We start from the raw sequence: 25,047 nt of genomic DNA on the forward strand, positions 1-25,047 counted from the left end.
GTTTCTTCTTTTTTTGATATGAGATAGCTGTGGGGTTAAATGTGTTATAAGATCAGTTTGCAGTGACACTGTTCTTTTTCTTTTCTTCCTTAGGTGTGCCTGGACCTGTGGCAGTCTTTGAGGGTGGCTGAGGAGGGCAGTATGGCCTGGCACTGCCGGCAGATCCGTGAGAGCGACTTCATCTTGGTGATCTGTTCTCAGGGCCTCAACCACAGACTTAAGCCTCCAGAGGGAGACGACCAAGATGACAGGGCAGACAGAGGGCTGGACTTTGGGTCCAACGCCTTCAGCTCTGACACCGCCGTCCAACTCATTGGAGAGGAGGTGGGCCGAGCCAAAGCCAGAGGCCAGGACCTATCCAAATACATGGCGGCCATTTTTGAATACTCTGAGGAAACTGACATCCCCACTGAACTGAGGCTGGTATCTCATTACATGCTGACGAGTGACTTACAGCTGCTTTTCTCCCACCTCCATGGGGTGGCTCTACACAGACCGGGACATTACCTGAAGATAAACCATATCTCAGAGGAAGGCTTTACTAAGCTACCAGCCGGAGCAGCTCTGCAGTTGGCTATCTATGAGGCTCAACTGGCTATGATGGCAAAATGGCATCAGTCTGTGGAGGGAGGGGACTAAATGGTTTACATGTAGGGACCCTCATTATGCTACCATGGAAGTGTGGTGCTATTTTGAGCCTTGTTACTGGTATAGAAATAGAGATTTCTTTTTGCTTTCACGTGCCCCGACGACTAGCGTTATAAGCTAATTAGCGGTTTGCGCTAAAACTGGTCACATTCGATTAGCATAAAAACATATCCCAGAGAACGGTTGACTCGGTACCCATGTGTTATTAACCCCTAGGTTCATTTTTGCGCCGGAATTGTCCTTTAATGGTAGTTCTCAACCCAGTAGGCCTATCGGAGAAAGGTTGGCCTGAAGATAGACGTTTATGATGACTGGTTCATGACGTTCATAATTTTTTTTTTTTTACTTTCGGTTTTCTGTTTTATACAAATGTAATTAGCATTGTCGGAGGGAGCGTGAGACCCAAGATTTTCAACCACAACCAATGCTTCTGTAATTGTTGTTCATCTGATAATAATAACTTGAACCAAGCTGAGAGGGTGACTAATACATCTGCAATCCCTGCTGATGTGCCCCTAAAGCAATCAACCAACTACCACCTCTACCAATGTGCCTATATGCTGTGTGAGCACACAAAGGATTTGTAAAAAGAACGTCCAGTAATTTATGTAATGGTCAATAAAGCTATCTTAGTCTTAAAAATGTATTTGGCTGATATTTGCTGTTTGTTTTCTTGCAATGTCACGTAGCAAAAACTGTGTATTTTTAAGCATACTACCTAAATTAACTATTAATCTCATTCGTGAGTACACATTGTATACATTGTTTACTTATGCATGTGCATCTCTTATATACAGAGGAATGGATAAATAGTTTTTTTCATTACATACACACGCTGGTTATACACACATTACATTTTGTATTGTATTTTTGTGAAATATGGATTTTCTATTGTGTATCTAAAATAATCTACTAAAATAAGATTATAACAAGTGTTCTCTGGTTCAGATTTATGTATGATATTTTCCATGTATTGCTGATGCTATAGGTTGCCAGGCTGGTGGGAAACCTCCGATCTGTGTTTTAAAGAAAATCTAAAATAGTATCTAAAAAGAGGTCAACCTAATCTAATAAAACCAATTAGATTGCGTTTATAAGTGTCTTTGTGTGTTGACAGTGAACCTTTCGTGTACGTGTAATTAATATGTAGGCATATGTGAGTAACCGTGCTTACCGTTTAGCGACTTGAGCAACAAGACTTGGCAACCCGGTTGGAGGAATCGTCGTTGTGAGCTCAGTCAGCTCTCTCTGAGAGACAGCGTGGAAAGATGGTGCTCGACCTGGACCAGTTTCGCACCGACAAAGGTGGCGATCCCGAAATCATCCGTGAGACCCAAAAGAAGAGGTTTAAAGATGTAACACTCGTCGATAAACTGGTCGCCGCAGATACAGAGTGGAGAAAATGTAAGTGCCCTTTGATTTCTGTTGTTTCAGTCATGGTAGCTAACGTTAGCGCAGTGGCTAATGATGTTAGCTTAGCGTCAGTGATATTTCCACTGGCGAGGAGCTCAAGCCCAAGTCCCTTTAAAAAATCTGTCATTTTATTGTTAGTACGCGAATATAGCTATCTGTTACATCCCATCTTGACAACTTAAAGGCTTTACTCATTTTTAGGACCAATTGTTCTATTCGGTTAACTTGAAATACATACATAATACATACTGTTCTAAATATCTGTTTTATAATGAATTCACTTCTTCACGCTTTGCCACCGCCGTAACGTTAACTAAGGTGAACGTTCACTACACACTGCAGTGGACTGCGATTTTTTTTTTTTTTCAGAAAGTTAACTATTGAAATCGTTAACGTGTTGATTGATGCATTATATGTATTCCGTATTGGCCAGTGGACATGACTTTAACAGGGTGTGAAATAATTGATCTTGTACAAGACGTGAGTGTTTGTCAGTACATTTGGCAACAATTTATAGCCATATTTGAATGAGGTTTGGTGTGATCATTCACAGAGGAAGAGAATAGCACGCAATGGGGCTAATAGCGCTACTAGCACCATTTAACGAATCCAAATGAGACGTATGGTTATTCTCAACGTAGTGAACGGCAGTTACTTAATATAATGTTTTTAATGGATGAATGCTAAGCACTCGTTAGCCACGCATTTCCATGGTGTTATTGGCTGATATTATACACAAGTTTGGCTAATGCTGGGTTAGCTTAGCGATGCCGGGTGCAATCTGATGCAATCCCAGACTGCAACATGACAAGTCAACCTCGCCCTGCAGTGTAGCTACAGACAGTCATTCCGTTCCAGCATGATGACGCCACTGAACAATTGTTTCTACTCTTCAAGTGGCAAAGGAAGTTTGTTTACATTTTATCATTTTTTATTGCATGAGGGTGAATTGTTACTGACAGCAACACCTGTTACTAACGTTAGTAACGCCAGTGCAACACACACACACACACACACACACACACTCAAAAGCACAGTCCCTGGACTGACTGACTGTGATTTACCCCCCTAACAGGCCGCTTCACTGCAGACAACCTGAACAAAGCGAAGAACCTTTGCAGCAAGAGCATTGGGGAGAGAATGAAGGTACGGAAGCATCAGGACACTAAATGACTGAACAAGTCATTGTTAATATAGAGTGAGACAGGAGATATAACACTGTCAGTATGTGTCCACTAACCAGACCTGAGAGGGAGTTTTGAGCTGTATTTCTTGCCGTCTTTAACACCTTTCTATGTTGTGGATGCAGAGGAAGGAACCAGTTGGGGATGATGAGTCTCTACCTGAGGAAGCACAGAACGTGGAGTCCCTAACAGCTGAAACTCTATCGGTATGACTGCCTGTCTGCGCTCTAAGCGCTTATCCCCACCTGCATGGCAGCAATTTTGCACATTTTTATATACAAATCTCTGAAAAGAAATAACACGCAAATTGCTTAATTTTCTTTCTTTGCTTCTGCTTAATTGTTTGTACCGTTTCATTTTCCTGTGACAGCCCCTGACGGTAACCCAGATCAAGAAGCTGCGTTTGTTAGTGGACGAGGCGGTGGAGAAATGTGACAGTGAGAGGATAAAGCTGGAGGCAGAGCGCTTCGAGTACCTGAGGGAGATTGGCAACCTTCTGCACCCATCCGTACCCATCAGCAATGACGAGGTGAGTGGTTTGATACAGGCTGGTTAAAGGAGGAGCCGATGTGGCCGGGATGGTTCAGTGGGTAGAGCAGGCGCACATATACTGAGAGGTTTATGCCTCGACGCAGAGGTTCATGGTTCGAATCCGACCTGTGACAATTTCCTGCATGTCTTCCCCCTCTCTCTCCCCTTTCTCACCTGGCTGTCCTGTCAAATAAAGGCGGAAAAAGCCCAAACAATAATAAAAAAAAAAAGTAGAAGCCGATTACATTACTTTGATTTAATAATTAATGATCTTCACTAATAAAGTGCATTGGATAACACATGATCCAGCAATTGTTTTTTTGTTTTTTTAATAACCTATACTAAAATGTCAAATATTTGCAAGGCATTATGAACTACAACTAGTAACTACTACAAATTGCATTATAAATAGTTATTGGTGCAAAGAACAAAACCTAAACTATTACACTCACAGGGAGTTCTGTGTTTAGGGGTGTTAAAGATACTTAAACATCCTGTTATGCTTTGTCTGCAGTTCTACTGGACTGCCATGAACAAGATGTAATACCTTGTCATATCAATTATTGACGCTGCTTCACACTGCACACAGTTTGGCTTAACTGGAGTATGTTTGTAATAACAGATGCATAAATTTTTAATAAAGATCTCATTTGCAACGAGAATGCTCGAGTGCATTATAAAGATATAATATGTTTCACATGGACATGAATAGTTCAACACTTTTGGAAATATGCCTATCGACTTTTTGCTGAGCGTTGGATGAGAATATGGATAGCGCTGTCGTGTCTGTACGCCTCATATGAAAGCCATCAGCTGGTTAGCTAAGATCAGCATAAAGACTATAAACGCCGGCTTTCTTGGACAGAGCCAGGTTGGCAGCTTCCCCACTGTTTGCAGTCTTAATGCTAAGCTTAGCTACTTATCTCCTGACTCTAGCTTTATATTCGGCATATGAGAGTGATATCGATCTTCTCATGTAACTTGGCAAGCAAGCCAAATTCCCCAAAATGTCCTTGAACTGTACTCCCTTAGCTAGAGTGAAATAATTGAAATTTTGTCTGATTAACAGGTCCAAACCTAATGATATTCAGTTCATAATGATAAAAAAAACAGAAATGTAGCCGATCCTCACATTTCAGAAGCTAGAACTCCGAGTGTGTTTGGCATTCTTTTTTCTTTTTTTTCTGTTCAAGAAGAGAGGGGAGGGGGGACGACATTCAGGTCGGAGTCGAACCCGCGCCCGCTGTGCCGAGGGGCAAACCCCTACACAAGGGGCGTGCGCTCCACCAGGCGAGCCACCCAGGCGCCCGGCATTCTTGTTTGATAAAAGACTCATTTAAACAATTATCTGAATTGTTTATTGCAGATTGACATTCTGTTGGTCGATTAGTCATCCTAATGCAGGGCTCTAGAGTGCGACCAAAATTTGTAAGGGTGCGACTAAGATTTTTCCTAGGTCGCACCGGTGCACCTAACGTCCTCGCATCCGCTGCCTCTCCACGAACGAAGCGATGTCGTTCATATCGATATGGTTTAATGTTGCGTTACATGACCCATTCCTTCTGTAAAGCCGTGCCTGTGTTTGGATCTCTCCTCCGCGCAGCCCCGCCCCCATTCACGCTCACCTGCAACATGGAGAGACACAGCGCCGCCGGTCCACATACTGACATTTGTCTACAGTTTTAGTTGTTGTTAACACAGCTGTATATTGTTAAGTATGAGAGGGAAACCTGTATTGGTACCAGTGTTTGCGCTGGTAACTCTCTGTTATTGCGGCCGCCACGGCGAAAAAACACATTAGAAGTTATTAAATGCAACTAACTTCAGTTCGTTGAGTAGGCTAATAGCATGTGAGACGGAGCCTGCTGGACCCGCCAGAATACCATAGTTCATAAAAATGCAGCGCGGTGCCGATACAGACATTTCATAGCCTACACAAGACGTGTGTAACGCCGCTGACCCGCCAAAGTGCATTCAACCCGTGCTGGACCCATTCATAATGAGTCAGCCGTCACTCTGTGAGTAGCATACGCTTCAGTCCATCACACACCCCCTCTCTCCCTCTGTCTCCCTATGTCTTTCTGTCTGTTTTTTTGTTAGTTTTTTAAGATTTCGGCCTTTTATTTTGATAGGACAGCTGAAGACATGAAAAGGGAGAGAGAGGGGTGAATGACATGCAGCAAAGGGACGCAGGTCGGAGTAGAACCCGGGCGTCATCTCTCTCTTTTAATCTGTCTGTTATTGTTGTTGAAAACAAGTGAAGGAGCTTTCTCAGATAGATAGATAGATAGATAGATAGATAGATATATATATATATATATATATATATATATATATATATATATATATATATATATATATATATATATATATCTATCTATCTCCTAGGCTATTTATTTCAGATAACTTTCATTTACATGTGTTGCAGCTGTATATTTTATACACGGTAAAGGAAACCATGTCTTTGCATTGTATTTGAATCATAATCTCTTTTAATAAAAGAGCTTGTGAAAAGTGTCTTTGACTTAAAACTGAACATTTAGCCCACTTTGTAAAAAAAATACAGACCTATATATTGTGTATCGCCATTCAGCGTTAACGGCGGCGCAAGGAAACATTTGGGTGCACCTAAATTTTGTGTTGGTGCACCTAAATAAAAAAGTTAGGCGCACCAGTGCAACCAAGGCAAAAAGTTAGTCGGGAGCCCTGTCCTAATGCAAGGCGTCCTCTCGTGTCCTCCTGACAGGATGCAGACAACAAGGTGGAGCGTACCTGGGGCGACTGCAGCGCCCAGAAGAAGTACTCCCATGTGGATTTGGTGGTCATGATCGACGGCTTTGATGGAGAGAGGGGAGCTGTTGTGGCTGGGAGCAGAGGTTACTTTCTGAAGGTGAGTTGAAATATAGTGTCCAACACATGCAGGACATAAAGGAAGTAAGTCACTGCAGACCAAGGTTATAATCGTTAACGAAATCACGAAAACTAGGTGGGAAAAAACATTCGTCGTTAATAAAAATAAAAACGAGGCATTACAAAAAAACGACAACTAAACTCAAACTGTAATGTCTGTTTGCAAAACTAACTAAAATAAAATGATCGAGTAAATGTCCTTAGTTTTCGTCTCTGTCGATGTCTTTCATAGAGCAAATAACGTTATATCTCTCCGACCATGACATTTCCTGTAGACATGTATAGTTTCCGACTGGGAACCCAGAAATTCCGACATTCCACGTCAAATTGAACACATGTCCGTAGCTCCGTGCCTCTCGCCTGGCATCATAGCGGTACCGAAAGTCGGAAAAAAGCCGGAAAAAAGTCCTATTTGATTATGACTGTGTCAGATAAAAGTGCCTTGCAGTGGAAGGTGGTAAAATATGTGGACAATTTATTACAGGGAAAACATCCCACGAATTTGAAAGTACATTTGAGAAGCGCACACAAGCTAGGAGGCTAACCTAGCTTACCTTAACAAGGTAAAGGAGAACGCAAAGCCCCCCTTTCCCCGAAACAGAAGCTAACCCCGGTAACGTTACGGGCATGGATGTATGGATACAGGGCCAGGCAGCATGACAGAGACAACAGCAGGACAGAGAACACTACAGGAGGGCTTTCACCGGCGACCCTGATAGCTGCTGGTTAGTACATACGCAGGAACACCAAAAGCGGGAGGAAGCGTGGGTTAATATGTGGATTAATACTGGGATGTCTACACAACTGTGTGAGTCGATTGACTTCAAAAAGTTCGCCACTTTACTCGAACCAAAGTTGAAAACACCTGTTCATGTCTTCTTTAGTCTGTTGGCTATTTAGGTTTTTTCCTGGAACACGTCACTTACACAGTTTGCACTTACTGCGGCGTCTTGTGTAGACTGTTTACATATTTATGACCATATGTAGGCTACATTTTATGTACTGGTGTTATTGTTGAATACATATTTCTAAAACTGTATGATGTTTTTGTTGCGTTATTATTACACAATACTTTTTCTGACCTTTTTGAATCCCCCAACAAATAACCCATATTACAAAAAAAGACTAAAACTAATAAAAACTAAACTAAAACTAAGCATTTTCAAAAAATAAATATAATAAACCCGCTTTAAAAACTAATTAAAACTAAACTGAATTTGAAAACAAAAAGTCGAAAGGAAATAAAAATAAAAACTAATGAAAAATGCAAAACTATAATAACCTTGCTGCAGACACAGACAAACCAGCTGTTAAGATGTTTCCCTCTCCTCCGTTGTGTTCAGGGGCCGCTGGTGTTCCTGGAGCAGGCTCTAATCACTTACGCCTTAAGGATCCTCCACAGCAAGAACTACACCATGCTCTACACACCCTTCTTCATGAGGAAAGAGGTCATGCAGGAAGTCGCCCAGCTCAGCCAGTTTGACGAAGAGCTTTACAAGGTACTGTTTACTTATTTTTTTTTAACTTAACAAGGTGTTGTCATGAATCGGTCTTGGGCGGCGCTAAGCTTCGGACGGACCAATGGAGCCTCTGCAAAATAGCCTCAGGAAGGAAATAAACAAGAGAACGTTTTTATTCCCACCCCCGGAATGCTGTGTGGACTAGCCAGACCCTGGTCTGGCAAAGCGAGACTACTACTTCTCTAACCCTTTATGTGTTGACTCCAGGTCATCGGTAAGAGCAGTGAGAAGTCGGACGACAACTCCATAGACGAGAAGTACCTCATCGCCACCTCGGAGCAGCCCATCGCAGCCTTCCTGAGGGACGAGTGGCTCAAACCCGAGGACCTGCCCATCCGCTACGCCGGCTTCTCCACCTGCTTCAGACAGGAAGTGGGCTCCCATGGCCGAGACACCCGCGGGATCTTCAGGGTGCACCAGTTTGAGAAGGTCAGCTGTGGGACAAACGCGGTGCTTTACATTACTTTTCATTGTCAGTGAAATCCAACATTCGAATAAGTACGTGGGCATTTTTTGTCATAACTTATCTAATTATTAGACTCATTTAAATTTAGGACCCGATGATATATCGGCGGGCTGATATTAGGCATTTTCCAAACTATCGGTATCGGCATTTATAATGTACAATAAATTAATATTTAAAAAAATAAACGGCCGAAACCCCCTTCAACCATGTTATGAGTGTTGATGTTGCGTAGTTTGTCCACCAGAGGGCGCGCTACAACGTCCCTGTTGACAACATTCATGTTTAACCCTTTACATTTCAAATCTTAAGTTTGTATTTTTATACACTTTATATATCAGAACTTCTGATATATTTTCTTTTCTTATTAAGATTATTATTGGGGGCATTTTAGGCCTTTATTTCCACAGGACAGATAAAGACATGTAAGGGGAGAGCGAGGGGGAATGACAGCAAAGGGCCACAGGCCGGAGTCGAACCCGCGGCCGCTGCATCGAGGAGTAAACCTCTATATATGTGTGCCTGCTCTACCAACTACCCGGCCACAGAACTTTAATATATTTTGATGTTCCTCTGTTCTGTGTGACAATAACACAAGTTTATTTTTAAACTGCATTATCATATTATTTCAGTGAGGACTCATAAATAACTACAAATATCTAATATTAGGGAAATCTGTTTGTGTTTTGTTACGCGTTTCTGGATTTTCTTTTTTAAATATATATCGGAATATCGGATTTTTAAATCACCAAATATTTGTATCGATATTAGCCTTAAAAATCCTTTATTGGTCGGGCTCTATAAAACTGTTTGGCAGGCACACACTGAAGTAGTGAATGAGAATAATGATTAATATTCAAGTAAATTTGACATCAGGATTTGGGATACATAATGGATTCACCCTTTTTTGTTTCGGTATTTTGTAAAAAAAATTAAAAAAATAAACGATGTAGCGATCGTATGTTTTTCTTTGTAGATTGAGCAGTTCATCTATGCCTCCCCACATGACGGCAAATCCTGGGAGATGTTTGATGAGATGATCGGGACGGCAGAAGAGTTCTACCAGTCACTTGGAATTCCCTATCGCATCGTCAACATCGTCTCGGGTAGGTCAGACACACGCGCTTCTACAGCGCTGAAGCTGTGGAAGCTGCGTCACTTTAGAAGCGATTGGAAAGAAACTATAATGCTAAACGGAAAGCTCTGACTTTGAATCCTCTCCGATCAAACGGTGCCACAAGTGGTAAGCCCCGGGAACTACAGAGGGAAGAAGTATTAGAAATAAAGGTCTTGAATGCAATTGTTCTTCTCCTGAATGGTGATTGGGACCCATGACAGGCAGGGAGACCAAAAACCGATTGCTTCCAAAGACACCTGAAGAAATGAATCAATTAATTGATATATTTTATCACGTGAAATCTTATTATGTATAAAATGCAATTTCGGTGAAATGTAATCTGTCGGTTCCTTCAATTGATGCATTAAAACAGTGATGATAATAGGCATGGGCCGGTTACCGGTTTCAAGGTGTACCGTGGTTTGAAAAAGTCACGGTTTCAAAACTGCTAAACTTTTCTGTCATACCGTTCCTAAGGTATGAGCTGTTTTTTTTAAATTTTTTTTATGAGTCTTCAAGGACGGAAAGTGCAGTTTAGAAATCCCTCTCCATGCCAGCGTGCAGTGTGTTTAAAATACAATGCATTTAATGTATACATTTAAAAAAAAAAATGTATGCAATACATTTTAAAGCTGTAATTGCAATACTGCCAAACCGTGATATTTATTCTTATACCGGCCCATGCCTATATGATAATAAATACGTGTATTAAGGTTAGTCAATTTAACAGTTAGTCAATGAAAGTTAGTCGACAAAAACATGTTACCAACTATTTTGATAATATATTAATCATTTAAGTTAGCCTGACAAGCCAGACCCACATCAAGATGTTGGCACCATTAGCAGGGCTCAACCCGAGGGGCGGGATAAACGGTTGTCTTTCAAATTCCCTCTCCTTGGCAACAATCCGAACACATCTTCCTTTTTTAAGAATGACTTCAGTGCTTAACTCCAAGTCTTCCAGAGTCGCAGCCAAAGCCGATTCCAAAGGCCGCTGTTCGCCAGCAGCAGCAGCCATCTTCTTTGTAGCAAGTAACAAGTAGCAGGGAATTCACGCGGAACCGTCACAACTCTGCCGTCCTTATGTTAAGCCCGCCCACCGACTCTATACACGATGTGATTTGTGATTTGGTTTTTCCAGCTCACAAGCCAACGGAGAGTTGCTAGACTGACCCGGACTGCAAATTACATTTGCTGCCGCTAGGGTGCGTCTAGATTTTTAGGCCACATTTAAGTCCGTTTTCAATCAGAAATGTCAAACGTTCCCCATTTCCAGCTCCAGGATTTCTGCTTGTCTTTGTCTCTTATGATAGTAAATTGAATCTTTTGGGGTTTCGGTCTGTTGGTTGGACAAAATGAGAAGATATAAGACGACATTTAAGAGCCTGAACGGTTAGTCAATTAATGGAGAAAACGATGAATCGATAATGAAAAGAATTGTTTATTGTTAATTAAGTAATATATCCAATGTTTAGAGAGTTTAAAGAGTTTTCTGTCGAGGCAGTAACTTGCAGTCAATTTTGCCCAACCAGGAGTAGGGTTGGGTACCGAGACCCGGTGCTAATATGGCACCGGTGCTTTAACAACAGGTATCTACCGGACCGAATAGCAACGCAGTTTTCGGTGCCTCAATTCGGAGCCAATTGAATGCCTGCGCTGCTCTCTAATGCTCCGAAACGGAGGCAATAGAAATATCTGGCACTTGGCAGCAGGTAACGTTAGCCTACCGTTAGCTAGCATCTGGATTAAAAACGATGACAATGCTGACAGCTAACGTTAAACGGTGTAAATTGTGACTGTATTTCACTGTAGAGGATTTCAACAGCAGGATGTCCAACAGTCTGCGGCTAGCGTTGTCGGAAAAAACAACCCAGACTTGAAACTTGACTCGCCAGCCTTGCGGTGCATTCAAAGTTATTGTCAAATATCCTTTTCCCATCTAGTGGTTGTTTTTGTCGTTAACCAGCAATTTACTGGTGAAATAAGTTAGTAATGTTATTGTTATTACATTTTTAATAAATCATTTCATTTTGACCACATGGCCTTAGCAATAAACAAGCCGTTCTTAAATGTCACAGACAAAATCTTTTTTTAAAGTATCTGTTCAGGCACCGTTTAGGCACCAACACGTTACACGTGCCGGCCGCTCTAAAAACTTGACAGAAAACTTTGGGTTAAATTACCAGCTGCTGTTAGAGGACCGATTTCTTCCATGAAGATCAGACCATGATGTCAGCTAACTAATTGCTACCGTTTGTCCTCAGGTGCCCTAAATCACGCGGCCAGTAAGAAGCTGGATCTGGAGGCCTGGTTTCCTGGCTCTGGGGCCTTCAGAGAGCTGGTCTCCTGCTCCAACTGCACCGACTACCAGGCCAGGCGCCTCCGCATCCGCTACGGACAGACCAAGAAGATGATGGACAAGGCGAGTGCTCTGTTCTAACGCAGCCGTGCAGCTCGACTAGGGCTGGGTATCGTTCAAAAAATCTTCCATACCTGTACCGATACAAATACCGTGACTCCAATACCTGTTAATAAACGATACTTTATTTTTCAACACCAATTTTATAAAACAAAAAGAAATTACATTACATTAAACCACAAATCTTTTTGTTTATTTTTCAGCTCCTACTACGTGAGCCCGTCTCTGTGCGTAACGTCGGGTTTCCTGTGTGTCTCTACAACGTGTAATGTTAGACAGCCAATCACAAACATTATTAGGTCTTGGTAGAAGCCCCTCTGCATGCTTAATGGCTCTCTGACGCTGATGAGATTTACTCCTTAGGTATTGAATGAGGAGGCATTTTTCGATACTCGATACTTTAGAGGCAATTCGGTCGGTGCCTAAAAAGTATTGAATTTAGTACCCAGCCCTACCGGTTCCTAAATACTTTTTTCGATAACAACTTTTTAAAACAAAAATAAATTACAACGTTACACGTTAGAACACAAATCTTTTTATTTTTAAGCTTGTGCGACGTGAGCCCCGCCTCTGTGCGTAACGTTGAATTTTTCCGCTCAATGGTGTTTTAAGCCCCCCAACGTCGACTTCAAGGCAGCGCTGCGACTGTTGACTTCAAGGCGCCTAACCCTAACCATTGCCTAATCCTAGTGGCTGATGTTGGGCAGCTAATTTCAGTTCCAGAATATGGTTGAGGGTTTCATTAACACACTACCTCTCTCTGTATGTTTTTATTTTTTTATTTATTTATTTTTTATTTAGGCTGAGTTTGTGCACATGTTGAACGCAACCATGTGTGCCACCACGCGTGTGATGTGTGCCATCCTGGAGAATTACCAAACCGAAGAAGGCATCGTTATTCCAGAGATGCTCAGGCCGTTCATGCCTCCTGGTAAGCTGTGCTGAATGGTTTCACATCTGTGTGTGTGTGTGTGTGTGTGTGTGTGTGCGCGCGCTGTTCATTCAAGTAGATAACACATAGATGCTACGAAGCATTTGGTTCATTAAAGAAATACAGGCCAAGTGATCATGGAAGGCTTGTGTTACGCGGATGCGCCGCCAGTTTTGTTTTCATTACTTAGAATTCCTCATGGGGGCGACAGAAACTACACACTTTAGCTTTAAGTGTCTGCTAAGGCTTTAAAGCTAAACCTTTCCCGCTTCGGTCCCCCTACAGGTTGTCTCATTGGAACTACAGCTTGCGCGCCCCGTGCGCGCTGTATGTATTGGTGCTGTTACATAGTATTGCTTTAATATTGCATTTAAAAAAAATTGCATTTACTTGTCTGTATGAATAGAGCTGAACAGTGTGGTTCCAGAAGTGAAAATCCCATTAATATTCTAAATCAGGATTAGGATTGTTGGCCATAATGTTTTAGCCATCCAAGGTAGATTCACCACGAGCTAGGGGCTTATGCTCCTGTAGAAGTCACAAGTCTGTATGAAATCAACCTTGTCTCTAGAAAACTACCCACAATCCTAAGCGTAACAGCGTTGTCTGTGTGGACGATCAATGGAGTGAAAAAATGGGGGCGGAAATCACTTCCGGAACCGTTCAAAAAGTGGGCGGTCACTGTTGAGCAAGAAAAAGAAAAATTGTATTCAACCTCCTTAAAGGAATAGTTTGACATTTTTGGAAATGCGCTTATTCCCTCTTTCTTTTTTTTTTCCCTGCCAAGAGTTAGATGAGAAGATTGATACCACTCTCATGTCTACGGAGCTACAGCCAGCTACCAACCAGTTAGCCTAGCTTAGCATAAAACGAAAATCGTATTTGTTTATTCCACACACAAACTGAAATGAGAAGCAGTCGTCGTGCTAAGCTAAGCTAACCGGTGTGGAGTGGTATTCATTTTCTCATCTAACTAACTAAAGAAAGCGACTAAGTACGGCTGCACAATTAATCAAATTTTAATCACGATCACGATTTTGGCTTCCCACGATCAAATTCACGTGATCGAGCGATATTTAAAATGCTTCATTCCGTTCATAGAACGCTCTGTATCAAAGTTTTTTTTTTTTCTTCCCAAAGCTCCGTAAACCACTCTCTGATCACGTGCCTCCATGAGCCAATCAGAGTTGTTCCCTGCACCGCGCAGCTTAGTTTAGATGTAGACAGTCACAGAGGACAGAGTAACGTGAGGAAAATTCCACAACAGATAGCAGTCGGTCATGAGTCGTCACGAGGTTTACCAGTTTAACAGGAAACGCAACATTTTGTCCCGTCTGTGTTGTTTTTCAGACAACAGCAGTGACCAGTGCTAGTTTGTGTCTTTTAGCTCATAGCTTTAGCGGCAGACTGTTGTACATCCCGCTGTTTTAATCCTCTACAGTGAAATACAGTCACACTACACCGTTTAGCTGTCAGCATTTTAGCCGTGTTTAATCCAGCTACTACTGTAGCTAACGGTAGGCTAACGTTAGCTGCTGTGTAACGTGTTATTAGTGTTTACTAGCGTGACATGCAGCGATGTTTCTGGTGCCTCTAACATCTGTTTTGGAGCATCAGAGCACAACGCAGACATTTAAGTGGCACCGTAATGAGGCACCGTAATCTGCGTTGCTATTTCGTCCGGTAGATACCGGGCACCGGTGCCGTATTGGCACTGGATTTTAACATGCGCCGTTAACGTGAACAGAAAATTCTCCTTCAGTATCCTTCAACAAAGGAGGAATGTAGCACAATATGGATGTGAAAGCAGTTATAATTAGCCTATGTGACAATAACATTTGTTTTGGTTAAAATCAACCAATAATCATGATAATTAATCGTGATCAATATATTGATCAAAAATAATCGTGGTCATCATTTTGGCCATAATCGTGCAGCCCTACAAATAAGTATATTTCCCAAAACATTGGAAAACTATTTCGTAGCACGCTCAGTTAAATTGTTTTCCAGTACGTTTCTTTTCTTCGTGTTTTTTCTTATACTGTATGTACAAAGTTGTGTGTTATTCTTTTTGTTGGTTTTATTCATTTATTTGTTTGAAGTGCTGAAAAACATTATTTTTTTTTTTCACCCCCCAGGTTTGACAGAGATCATTAAGTTCGTGAAGCCCGCTCCTATCGATCAGGAGATGTCTAAGAAAGCAAAGAAACAGCAGGATGGAGGGGGGAAGAAGAAGAAGCAGGGAGGAGGAGACCAGAACCTGCCCAACGCCATGGAGACCATGTCCGTCAACGACTCATAGGAATGCAGTACACGACGACCGTGTCGCCGCACCAACCGCGCAGATAGACGCTGATGGAATAGAGTCTCGTGTGTATTGATCGGGGGAGGGGTCAGTTCTGCTTTTGGAAAATGGGGAACTCGTTATTAATCTTATCCATTATAATGAAGAGTAGCTCTATCGCATCTGCGTCCATCTGAATGGGTGGTGGTGTTCATCTCAGCTGTTCCTCTCCTCATTCATTCACATAAAGCACACTGGAAAAAAAGGGATCTCTCTGTGCTCTCACCTACATCTACAGCTCGCTTCAGAGTCCACTGACCACCTGTCTGTCTGTCTGTCTGCCCCTTTCTCACGTTGCCTAAAACAAATAGATGAGACTATGAGACTTTTAGTCTGTTTAACTGAAATCTTCATTCATATACTCTTTGTTGAGAACAAAAACCTGCATCTCTTCTGTGAAACGCAGTAGATTACTTCACGTCTGAAATGGCTTAAAAGTTGATCAATCCTGTGAACATGATCAGGTATTTGAACTTTATCGGTTTTAGACTTCCCTTTATGTCGCCTCTGACCACAATCATCTTTTGACAATAATGCTTTTCACTGGCTTATGATTAAGACATTGACATTGTATGCACTCTCTAATATAAAGATATATATATATATGATTGAGCATTGATTCGGTGGCACTCACTGTAAACAAACATTAAATACAGTTGGTATGAATTTCTTGTGTGTGTGTGTGTGTGTGTGTGTGTGTGTGTTTTTTTTCCCCAGTGAGTCTACAGTACATCTGGACAAGACATGTTTCTCAAAGCATCTGGCAAAAAATAACAGCTTAATATATATGAATAGTCTTATTTTGGCAAAAGAACATCAAAATTAAAGCTACAGTTGGTTACTTAAAAAAATATATTTTTTGTCATATTTGTTCAAACCTTCACTTTATCCTGACTACTACATGAATCAGATCATCTGTGAAAAAATCATTAGTTATTAGTTTGCTCTGGCTAGTGGCTGATTTGGTTTGGGCTAAACTTGGTCCCAAATCATTTTACAGCTTAACTACACTAAAATAGGTTTTTAAAAACATTTGAGGCGAGAATTAGGCAATGCAGTAACAGAGTCTTCATTTTACATCTTCATTCATATTTGATCAGTGCTGACCACTTTGACAGTTTAACCGCAGTTCACAAGCAGTGATTGACACTGTTAGAGACCCCTAGGCTCTGATTGGTTGTTGATCTTCCGGTGCAGTGAAGACTTGCAAATTCTTTCCACTTTGTCTCGTACTACTGTCAGCAAATATGACAAAGTTTTTTTTATTTTTATTTTTTATAAAAGTTACCTACTGAACATTTGACAAATGCTATCTCCAATCAAAGTCATGGTATCAGTGGGAACTCACTATAACCATATTCATACAAATCTTAACCTTTTTAATTTAAGAATTCACTTCCCAAAGCATCTGGCAAGAAATAACAGCTTAAGATGGTCAAAATAGTCTTACTTTGGTGAAAGAACCTTAAATTGAACAGATGCTGACTCCAATCACAGTATTAGTGGGAAATCACCCAAAACCCTGTTATCCTCTAAATTCATGCAATACTGAAACAGAATAGTAGAAATGTCTTTCTCGGACAATCTAGCAAGAAATAACAGCCGGTATTATGCTCATTTTGACATTCATACTTATAATTTGGGTTTCTACTAGAACATGTTTACCTGCTTTATGTTCAAAAACATTTTTTCTTATACTGTCTGTCTAAATATACAGTCAGGTCCATAAATATTGGGACATCGACACAATTCTAATCTTTTTGGCTCTATACACCACCACAATGGAGTTGAAATGAAACGAACAAGATGTGCTTTAACTGCAGACTTTCAGCTTTAATTTGAGGGTATTTACATCCAAATCAGGTCAACGGTGTAGGAATTACAACAGTTTGTATATGTGCCTCCCACTTTTTAAGGGACCAAAAGTAATGGGACAGATTAACAATCATAAATCAAACTTTCACTTTTTAATACTTGGTTGCAAATCCTTTGCATTCAATTACAGCCTGAAGTCTGGAACGCATAGACATCACAAGACGCTGGGTTTCATCCCTGGTGATGCTCTGCCAGGCCTCTACTGCAACTGTCTTCAGTTCCTGCTTGTTCTTGGGGCATTTTCCCTTCAGTTTTGTCTTCAGCAAGTGAAATGCATGCTCAATCGGATTCATGTCAGGTGATTGACTTGGCCATTGCATAACATTCCACTTCTTTCCCTTAAAAAACTCTTTGGTTGCTTTTCGCAGTATGCTTGGGTCATTGTGCATCTGCACTGTGAAGCGCCGTCCAATGAGTTCTGAAGCATTTAGCTGAATATGAGCAGATAATATTGCCCGAAACACTTCAGAATTCATCCTGCTGCTTTTGTCAGCAGTCACATCATCAATAAATACAAGAGAACCAGTTCCATTGGCAGCCATACATGCCCACGCCATGACACTACCACCACCATACTTCACTGATGAGGTGGTGGATGCTTTGGATCATGAGCAGTTCCTTTCCTTCTCCATACTCTTCTCTTCCCATCACTCTGGTACAAGTTGATCTTTGTCTCATCTGTCCATAGGATGTTGTTCCAGAAATGTGAAGGCTTTTTAGATGTTGTTTGGCAAACTCTAATCTGGCCTTCCTGTTTTTGAGGCTCACCAATGGTTTACATCTTGTAGTGAACCCTCTGTATTCACTCTGGTGAAGTCTTCTCTTGATTGTTGACTTTGACACACATACACCTACCTCCTGGAGAGTGTTCTTGATCTGGCCAACTGTTGTGAAGGGTGTTTTCTTCACCAGGGAAAGTATTCTTCGGTCATCCACCACAGTTGTTTTTCCCGTGGTCTTCCGGGTCTTTTGGTGTTGCTGAGCTCACCGGTGCGTTCTTTCTTTTTAAGAATGTTCCAAACAGTTGATTTGGCCACACCTAATGTTTTTGCTATCTCTCTGATGGGTTTGTTTAGATTTTTCAGCCTAATGATGGCTTGCTTCACTGATAGTGCCAGCTCTTTGGATCTCATATTGAGAGTTGACAGCAACAGATTCCAAATGCAAATAGCACACTTGAAATGAACTCTGGACCTTTTATCTGCTCCTTGTAAATGGGATAATGAGGGAATAACACACACCTGGCCATGGAACAGCTGAGCAGCCAATTGTTCCATTACTTTTGGTCCCTTAGAAAGTGGGAGGCACATATACAAACTGTTGTAATTCCTACACCGTTCACCTGATTTGGATGTAAATACCCTCAAATTAAAGCTGAAAGTCTGCAGTTAAAGCACATCTTGTTCGTTTCATTTCAACTCCATTGTGGTGGTGTATAGAGCCAAAAAGATTAGAATTGTGTCGATGTCCCAATATTTATGGACCTGACTGTAGCTGTATTCACCCTCTGTCTGTAACGCTCTGTTTTAGCACCTGTCTCTTTAAGCCCCCCCTCCCCAAAATCCCAGTCTGCTCTGATTGGTCAGCATATCTGGGTCCTCTGCGTCTTCGCCGACAGAGTCTCTGCACCTTCATTGCAGCCGGGGAATGACTGTAACGGCACCGTAGCGGCACTTTCTACCTATATATAGTATAGTTGTGACATCACAACCATACAGACTCTGTGACTGTTCGTTTGAAGGCACAGTTTTTGAATACAGGCTGTGTATATTTCTCTGTGGATTGAGCGTTTTGGTACTCACAGTATTCATATAGCACCAAGACCTGCTTTATAATAAAAAAATAAAAAAACAAGAGGTCTAAAAATCATCTTAAGAACTCTTCAGTGTTTCCTTTAGGATTTTTTTTAGCAGTGGGGGCAGGTCTGTCTGAACAACAACCCATGAGAGATAGCTTATCAATGACATTTCCAGGCACACTGGATACCTGATAAAGGCCAATAAGGAAGACATGATAGTTAATCATTGACTCCAATAGACTTTACACCCATCCGTTTGTAATGCAATAAGAAGTCGATTCACTCTGGTTCAAGTATATTTACGCAAAGGTAAGATGAATTTACAGTACTTCTTTAATGATTCAAACTTGTATGTACCCCTAGATGTTTAAGATGCATCTTTATGTCAGCCTGCAGGGTTTAGTTTGGCTCCAGACGAGTTAAGATGAGCGACATTTTGGAGGACGATAATGAGATCTCCTTTCAAGTAAAGGTAAATCCGGACAGCTGAAAATCTCATTCTGAATGTGGAAATTAAAGTACATGGGGAGATACTTGTGATTAATAATGGCAGCTGAATAACAGTGTGCGCTAGGTTTCATGGACTGAACTTCCGATATATACTGTAAACGTGTATCTCGCAGTATTAGAACAGCAGCTTTTCTTAATCTGATATTCAGCCTTGTTTAAAACCCCATTTTCCTCTTTGCTTCATGCATTTATTTCTCTAAACTGTAGTTTCTTGGCCGAGTTGAGGTGGTCCATCCTGATGGACTACAGATCCTGTCTGAAGCAGCTCAGAGTATAAAGGTCAGCCACTACAACTCACATCCCATTTTAGTTGCCGTTATTCCCCTTTACAGGGAAACAGTCTTTCCCTTGATATCATTTTCCTGTTGATGTCCATGCAACTCTTCATGCAAATTGTTGACTTGGATGCTGGGATTCTTCATCAAAAACTTGTATTCTAATGGGAAACCAAGTTTGTATCCTCAATATGAGCTATGAACTTGTTAAGATGCAGTAAACATGACATGTAATCCTTCCCATCGTACCCCTAGACACCAGATAAACACTCCTCAGAAAAGGTAGCGAAGAAGAGCAAAGTCCAGCTCTTCCTGTCGATGAGTGGGATAGACATTTTGGAAAACAAAACCAAGGTGCGTGACAAAAGTGTACTAGTTATTGTGATACCAGTCCAAGGATGCACAGGATTCAATCACTCGCTTTCTTCGGCCTTGAATGATCGCTTTTAATCTTCTCGTTGTCTTTCCTATTCCCTCAGTTTTTGTTGTACTCGTGCCCTCTGTCCACTATTTCCTTCTGCGCCGTCCTTCCATCTTCACCCAAAGTCTTTGGATTTGTGGCTAGACACCCTGCAGCAGACATGAACCACTGTTATCTGTTCCAGAGCAAGACGTTTGTGAGTATCCCCCAGTACAGCATTAACAGCTATGCATTCCCTATAGGAACAATGTGATAGTTTATTGTTGTTATTTGAGCAGGAAAATCCTAACATTAACATTGGAAATATACATTTTCTAAACCCCTTTTTGTCAGTCTCACGTGCTGGTCTCAGTTATTGGGGATGTCTTCCGAGCTTCAAAAAAAGAGGAGAACATCAGGGGAGGAAGAGACCTGATAGTGGAAGCCCTCAGACATAAGGTTAGTTCTACTTTTGATTTGGCATTACTATCAGAGCTGGGTTCAGTTTATTTTGTCATAATGCAGAATTTGTTTAGATTTTTTGTTCAGTGCTGCATTGTTTAAGAGTTGCCTCATCTTTTCATCGTTCTTTTCTTTCTTTTTTTCAGAATAAAGTGCTGCAAAGAGAGAATGCTGAGCTGAAGAGGAGGCTTGCAGGACAGACTAACTGACCCTACTACTATATGCTGTTGTACTTATACACACTTACATACAACGACACATAAATATATTGCCCCTCTTATATACTGTTTACCCTCAGGAAAACCTTCCAGCAGAATGGTGAAACACAGAAATGGGAAATAAGAGGGGAGGGCGGAAGGATGTAAATGAATGCTAGAGTTGAAACAAAACACGTTTATTAATACATAATATTAATACTACTAATAATAAACGTTTGTGTTATTATTACTATTTTTTATGTTGAATCAATTGTAGGTGCGGTACCTGCATCTAAATCAGTAGAGGGCAGCCGTAAATAACTAAGAACTATTCGGGTGTGTTCAAATGCTGCCTTCACAGCGTCGGGAAAAGTGAATGTAATTGTGCCTTCATGAAGAACCATTAACTGAAAATATTCAAATAAGATGAAGAACCAATCTGTTGTACTGATTCATAGAGAACTGAGAATGTGTTTAATGTCAGCGATGGTAGAATATTAGGCTATTTGCAACTGCACAACAACTGGATAATACATCAATCTTTCATGCCTGGCTGTATTTTATTGCTTGTCGATTACAATACAATATAACACACTGGAAGCTAAACCAATTGAATGCACATGAGTCATTGAATTATTGGATATTTGATTGGCAAATTCGTCGAAATCATCTGTTTGTAAACTATCTGAGGGGGAACGGAGACAAGTCATCCAACAATTGGGATCTTTCAGACATGCTGGCAAAAAGAAAGAACACAAGAAATAGTTTTGGTTAAACAGGGATCATATGGCATAACCCAGTCTCACGGCAGTTCCTGAAATGTTCATGTACTTTAATCTATTGATACGTGTACAAGGACAGGTTTATCTAATTTTCTAAGAGAGAGAGAGAGAGAGAGAGAGAGAGAGAGAGAGAGAGAGAGAGAGAGAAACAGAGAGCATACAAACCAGATAATTTCAAAAGATTGGCATTCTCTCACCAATCTGCTCATTTCATACAAAATGTGTGTGTGTGTGTGTGTGTGTGTGTCAGTGTGAGCGTCTGTCCTACCAAAGCAGAGAATTAGCTCCACACATTATAGGCTAAGTTTTAAATATATTTGGAATATCCATTGAAATATTCACATTTTACATGAAAAAAGTTACTCTCAGATGTGTCCAGTTTGGGACGTCGCATAGCATTACTGTATGTGCTGGGGTACATTTTCACATAATTTATATACAAGTGGACACCTGAGTATTATCCCCATATTGATATAAATACACCCAAAACATGCTTTTAGGGATATTGTAGTCAAATATAGTGATTGTGATAATGCAGCAACAAAGTAATCTGTATTTTCTGTCTTTAAAAAACTACTAATCGATTAAAGGTTAAGGCTGGTGATAGTCTGTATTTTTTAATCAATAAATCCCATTAAAGACCCAAACCACAGCCTGATAAATCTTCTTCCTCCAAAAACACATCAATGAGCAGCATCTTGTTAAAAACACATCAATGAGCAGCATATGTTGTTAGGAAGTGATTAGCTAGTAATACACAGGTCATACTGTACTGCTACCTACAGTGCATTAATTTGTTGTCAACAAATGACAATAATCGAAGGGGGGCTCGCCCAGGGTGTAGGCTAATTTAATGTAGAACCGCCACTGCATAGACCTGCATGTGTAGACCTGGAACTGCTGAACATTAAACACAGTTACAAAACCAAGTGAATAATAACGTTACATGGACAGCAGTAAGCAGGGGAACTAACAGGAAAGAGCAAATAAGCAGATTGAGAATTGGACACAGTAACTAAAAAAGTGGAGCATATCTAGATAAATGAAGAAAATATACAGAAGAGAGGCAGGTGGTGAGTAGCATAGGCCTACAGTTTGAAAATCATATTAGAGTGTGGACTAGCAGCGAGGAGGGCAGAAAAAGGTCATTTGGTTTGATGAGACGGACATTGAGGAAGAGTAAATCCAGAGGGTGGCAGTAATGCAACTTTAAGGATGATAACTGCCGTGAAACCTCAAAGACGAAGAAGAAAAAGAAGGATACGCACTTTTGCTATGATACATCCTTGGTATGTTTGCGATATATGTATATGGGTACGCAGCAAGGGGGTAAGGGTCTCCTCCATGGATGTATTAAGAGGGTCTCCTCACCTCACAACCCGAACCTCTTATGGCGCCATGTTGATGCTAATAAGCACTCACCCCCCCGTTAGCATTCCATTGACTGCCATTCATTTTGACGTCACTTTGACAGCGAATAACTTTACATCTGAAGCGTTTAAAGACTTTATTTGTCCATTGTTTATTTCTAAAGAAACACGATAATGTATAAAAGCCTCCTCTCAGTACCCGATCGCATGCGCAGAAACTCAACATGTTTTACGACACTGCCTGATCAGTTCTACGCTTGCGCGAACACCGGCAAACTTCACAGCTCTATGCACGCTGTCACTACCCGATCTGTACCGCCTGTAAGATCCGTTCTGCGCATGCGCATAATTACGTAGTAAAAAACTTTTTTATTTTTTTTTATTGCAGAGTACATTTCTTACAATTTGTCGAAAAAGGAAATTGAACTTGTAGAACACAAATCATTTTGTTACAGATCATGTTTTCATAAAGAATACAAAAATAAGTAAGAAAGTAAAAAAAAAAAGAAAAGAAAATAATACATATCAGTCAATACATATACAGATGAAAAAAATATCATATAACAAGTAGTCAGTAAAAAATTATAAACAACAAAAGTACATAGCCAGAGTATCAGACAGTAAAAATCAGTTAAATTAATTATAAAGTTAAATCAGATAAGCATTGCATGCATTTTGATGCTGATTTACCCTCTAATCCAGAAACGTAGAAAACTAACAATGTCCCTGTGCGATTTGTACCACGCATGCGTTGAAACACTACGACCAAACGTCACAACGTTTCTATTAAATCTTTATTATACAATAGTCATAGCTACAAACAATCGAGACTTGTCACTGATCCAAAACCGTGTAGCGACGTCGTTGTTGTGTTGTTTATGTTTTTACTTTTAATACTTCGTCTTGAAGTCTTAACCATAGACTGTCTATTATTAATGCGATGAAGTGTACACGTACATAAGTGTCCTTTTGAAGACGGGATGACAGCTCTTCCAGCCACCACTGCTGTATACCACTATAGTAGCTACATGCTAACGGCAGTAAACATGTCATCTTAGCTGGCAATGTTGTTAAATTCTCCCCAATTCCGGGTCACATTCCTGCTGAAACATGTCCGATTGTGTAGTGTTTGGTTCAGAAGCCTTTATCGGCGATTTTTGACGTTAGAAAGTGCTGCTTCGTTCCACTACAATCTAACGTTAGCATACTCATAGCTAACTATTATAGCTGCATGCTAACGCGACATAGTATATAGCTTGCTATATATGTACGTATGTAGCAGGATTTTGTACCGTAAAAAATCACCAATAAAGGCTTCTTAACCAAATACAAATACAGTAAAGTGACCGGAATTTGGGGTGAAATGTCCAGCATTGAGCTACATAATAGTTTGCTGGTCTCTCACAGAGATCTCATCTGTAGCCCTGTTTTTACCTGATACTTTCATAGAAGTACCAACACATGAAGTGAGAGGTATACACATACTTAAACCTTATTTAAAGCATGATTAACCTGAAGCAGGACGGAGTCATGACTTAAAACACCAAAGCAAGGCTTCTAGCTCAGGCTAGCTAGCGTTAGCAAATTACCTTCAAAGTTGCAAAGAAATGATGAGACGTAAAATTTGAAGCCTTTATTTAATTTGCTACATGGTGTTGTACTGGATGGCCGACCCTCCGTATATCATTAACAGATACGTTAGGCAACTCCAGCAAACACCTTGTAAACTTCATCTCTGCCATCATAACGGTCTACTGTCACTGTCTAATGTTTTCTTCTGGTAACCAGAAATGTCCAAACATCCTTACGCCAATGCGTGCATAGAGCTGTGAAGTTTGCCGGTGTTCGCGCAAGCGTAGAACTGATCAGGCAGTGTCGTAAAACACGTAGAGTTTCAC

General features: G+C 40.8%; 3 protein-coding genes across 7 annotated transcripts in view; all 3 read left to right on the plus strand.

Moving 5' to 3' along the window:
* The window catches only part of LOC144520547 (interleukin-17 receptor D), a 19,882-nt gene extending 18,592 nt beyond the window's left edge, over positions 1–1,290 (plus strand). For all 5 annotated transcript variants that reach the window (XM_078254320.1, XM_078254322.1, XM_078254324.1 and 2 more), the window contains one exon: positions 94–1,290. In XM_078254320.1, coding sequence (XP_078110446.1) covers positions 94–639 — 546 coding nt within the window. In that variant the 3' untranslated portion in view covers positions 640–1,290. The remainder of the gene's footprint in view (positions 1–93) is intronic.
* A 583-nt stretch (positions 1,291–1,873) lies between these two features.
* On the plus strand, positions 1,874–16,146 carry sars1 (seryl-tRNA synthetase 1). The gene is made up of 11 exons (XM_078254326.1): positions 1,874–2,052; positions 3,137–3,207; positions 3,371–3,451; positions 3,616–3,774; positions 6,523–6,666; positions 8,030–8,185; positions 8,414–8,635; positions 9,646–9,775; positions 12,051–12,208; positions 13,007–13,136; positions 15,275–16,146. The coding sequence occupies exons 1-11, from the start codon at positions 1,917–1,919 to the stop codon at positions 15,436–15,438; spliced, it is 1,551 nt and encodes a 516-aa protein (XP_078110452.1). The 5' UTR covers positions 1,874–1,916; the 3' UTR covers positions 15,439–16,146.
* A 3,431-nt stretch (positions 16,147–19,577) lies between these two features.
* LOC144520244 (PTB domain-containing engulfment adapter protein 1) lies at positions 19,578–21,009 on the plus strand. The gene is made up of 6 exons (XM_078253907.1): positions 19,578–19,625; positions 19,871–19,942; positions 20,194–20,292; positions 20,418–20,555; positions 20,693–20,797; positions 20,947–21,009. Exons 1-6 carry the CDS (start codon positions 19,578–19,580, stop codon positions 21,007–21,009), a joined length of 525 nt encoding a protein of 174 aa, XP_078110033.1.
* The last annotated feature ends 4,038 nt before the right edge of the window (positions 21,010–25,047 follow it).

Source organism: Sander vitreus, chromosome 7, assembly GCF_031162955.1.
Source record: "Sander vitreus isolate 19-12246 chromosome 7, sanVit1, whole genome shotgun sequence".
In the NCBI taxonomy this organism is placed as follows: domain Eukaryota; kingdom Metazoa; phylum Chordata; class Actinopteri; order Perciformes; family Percidae; genus Sander; species Sander vitreus.

Bases quoted from the DNA above. Each gene is read 5' to 3' on its own strand.
- LOC144520244 (XM_078253907.1), top strand. From the start codon at position 19,578: ATGAGCGACATTTTGGAGGACGATAATGAGATCTCCTTTCAAGTAAAG. The intron at 19,943-20,193 runs GTCAGCCACTAC...TCGTACCCCTAG, and splicing joins AAGCAGCTCAGAGTATAAAG to ACACCAGATAAACACTCCTC. The intron at 20,798-20,946 runs GTTAGTTCTACT...TCTTTTTTTCAG, and splicing joins TGGAAGCCCTCAGACATAAG to AATAAAGTGCTGCAAAGAGA.
- sars1 (XM_078254326.1), top strand. From the start codon at position 1,917: ATGGTGCTCGACCTGGACCAGTTTCGCACCGACAAAGGTGGCGATCCC. The intron at 2,053-3,136 runs GTAAGTGCCCTT...CCCCCCTAACAG, and splicing joins AGATACAGAGTGGAGAAAAT to GCCGCTTCACTGCAGACAAC. The intron at 9,776-12,050 runs GTAGGTCAGACA...GTTTGTCCTCAG, and splicing joins CATCGTCAACATCGTCTCGG to GTGCCCTAAATCACGCGGCC.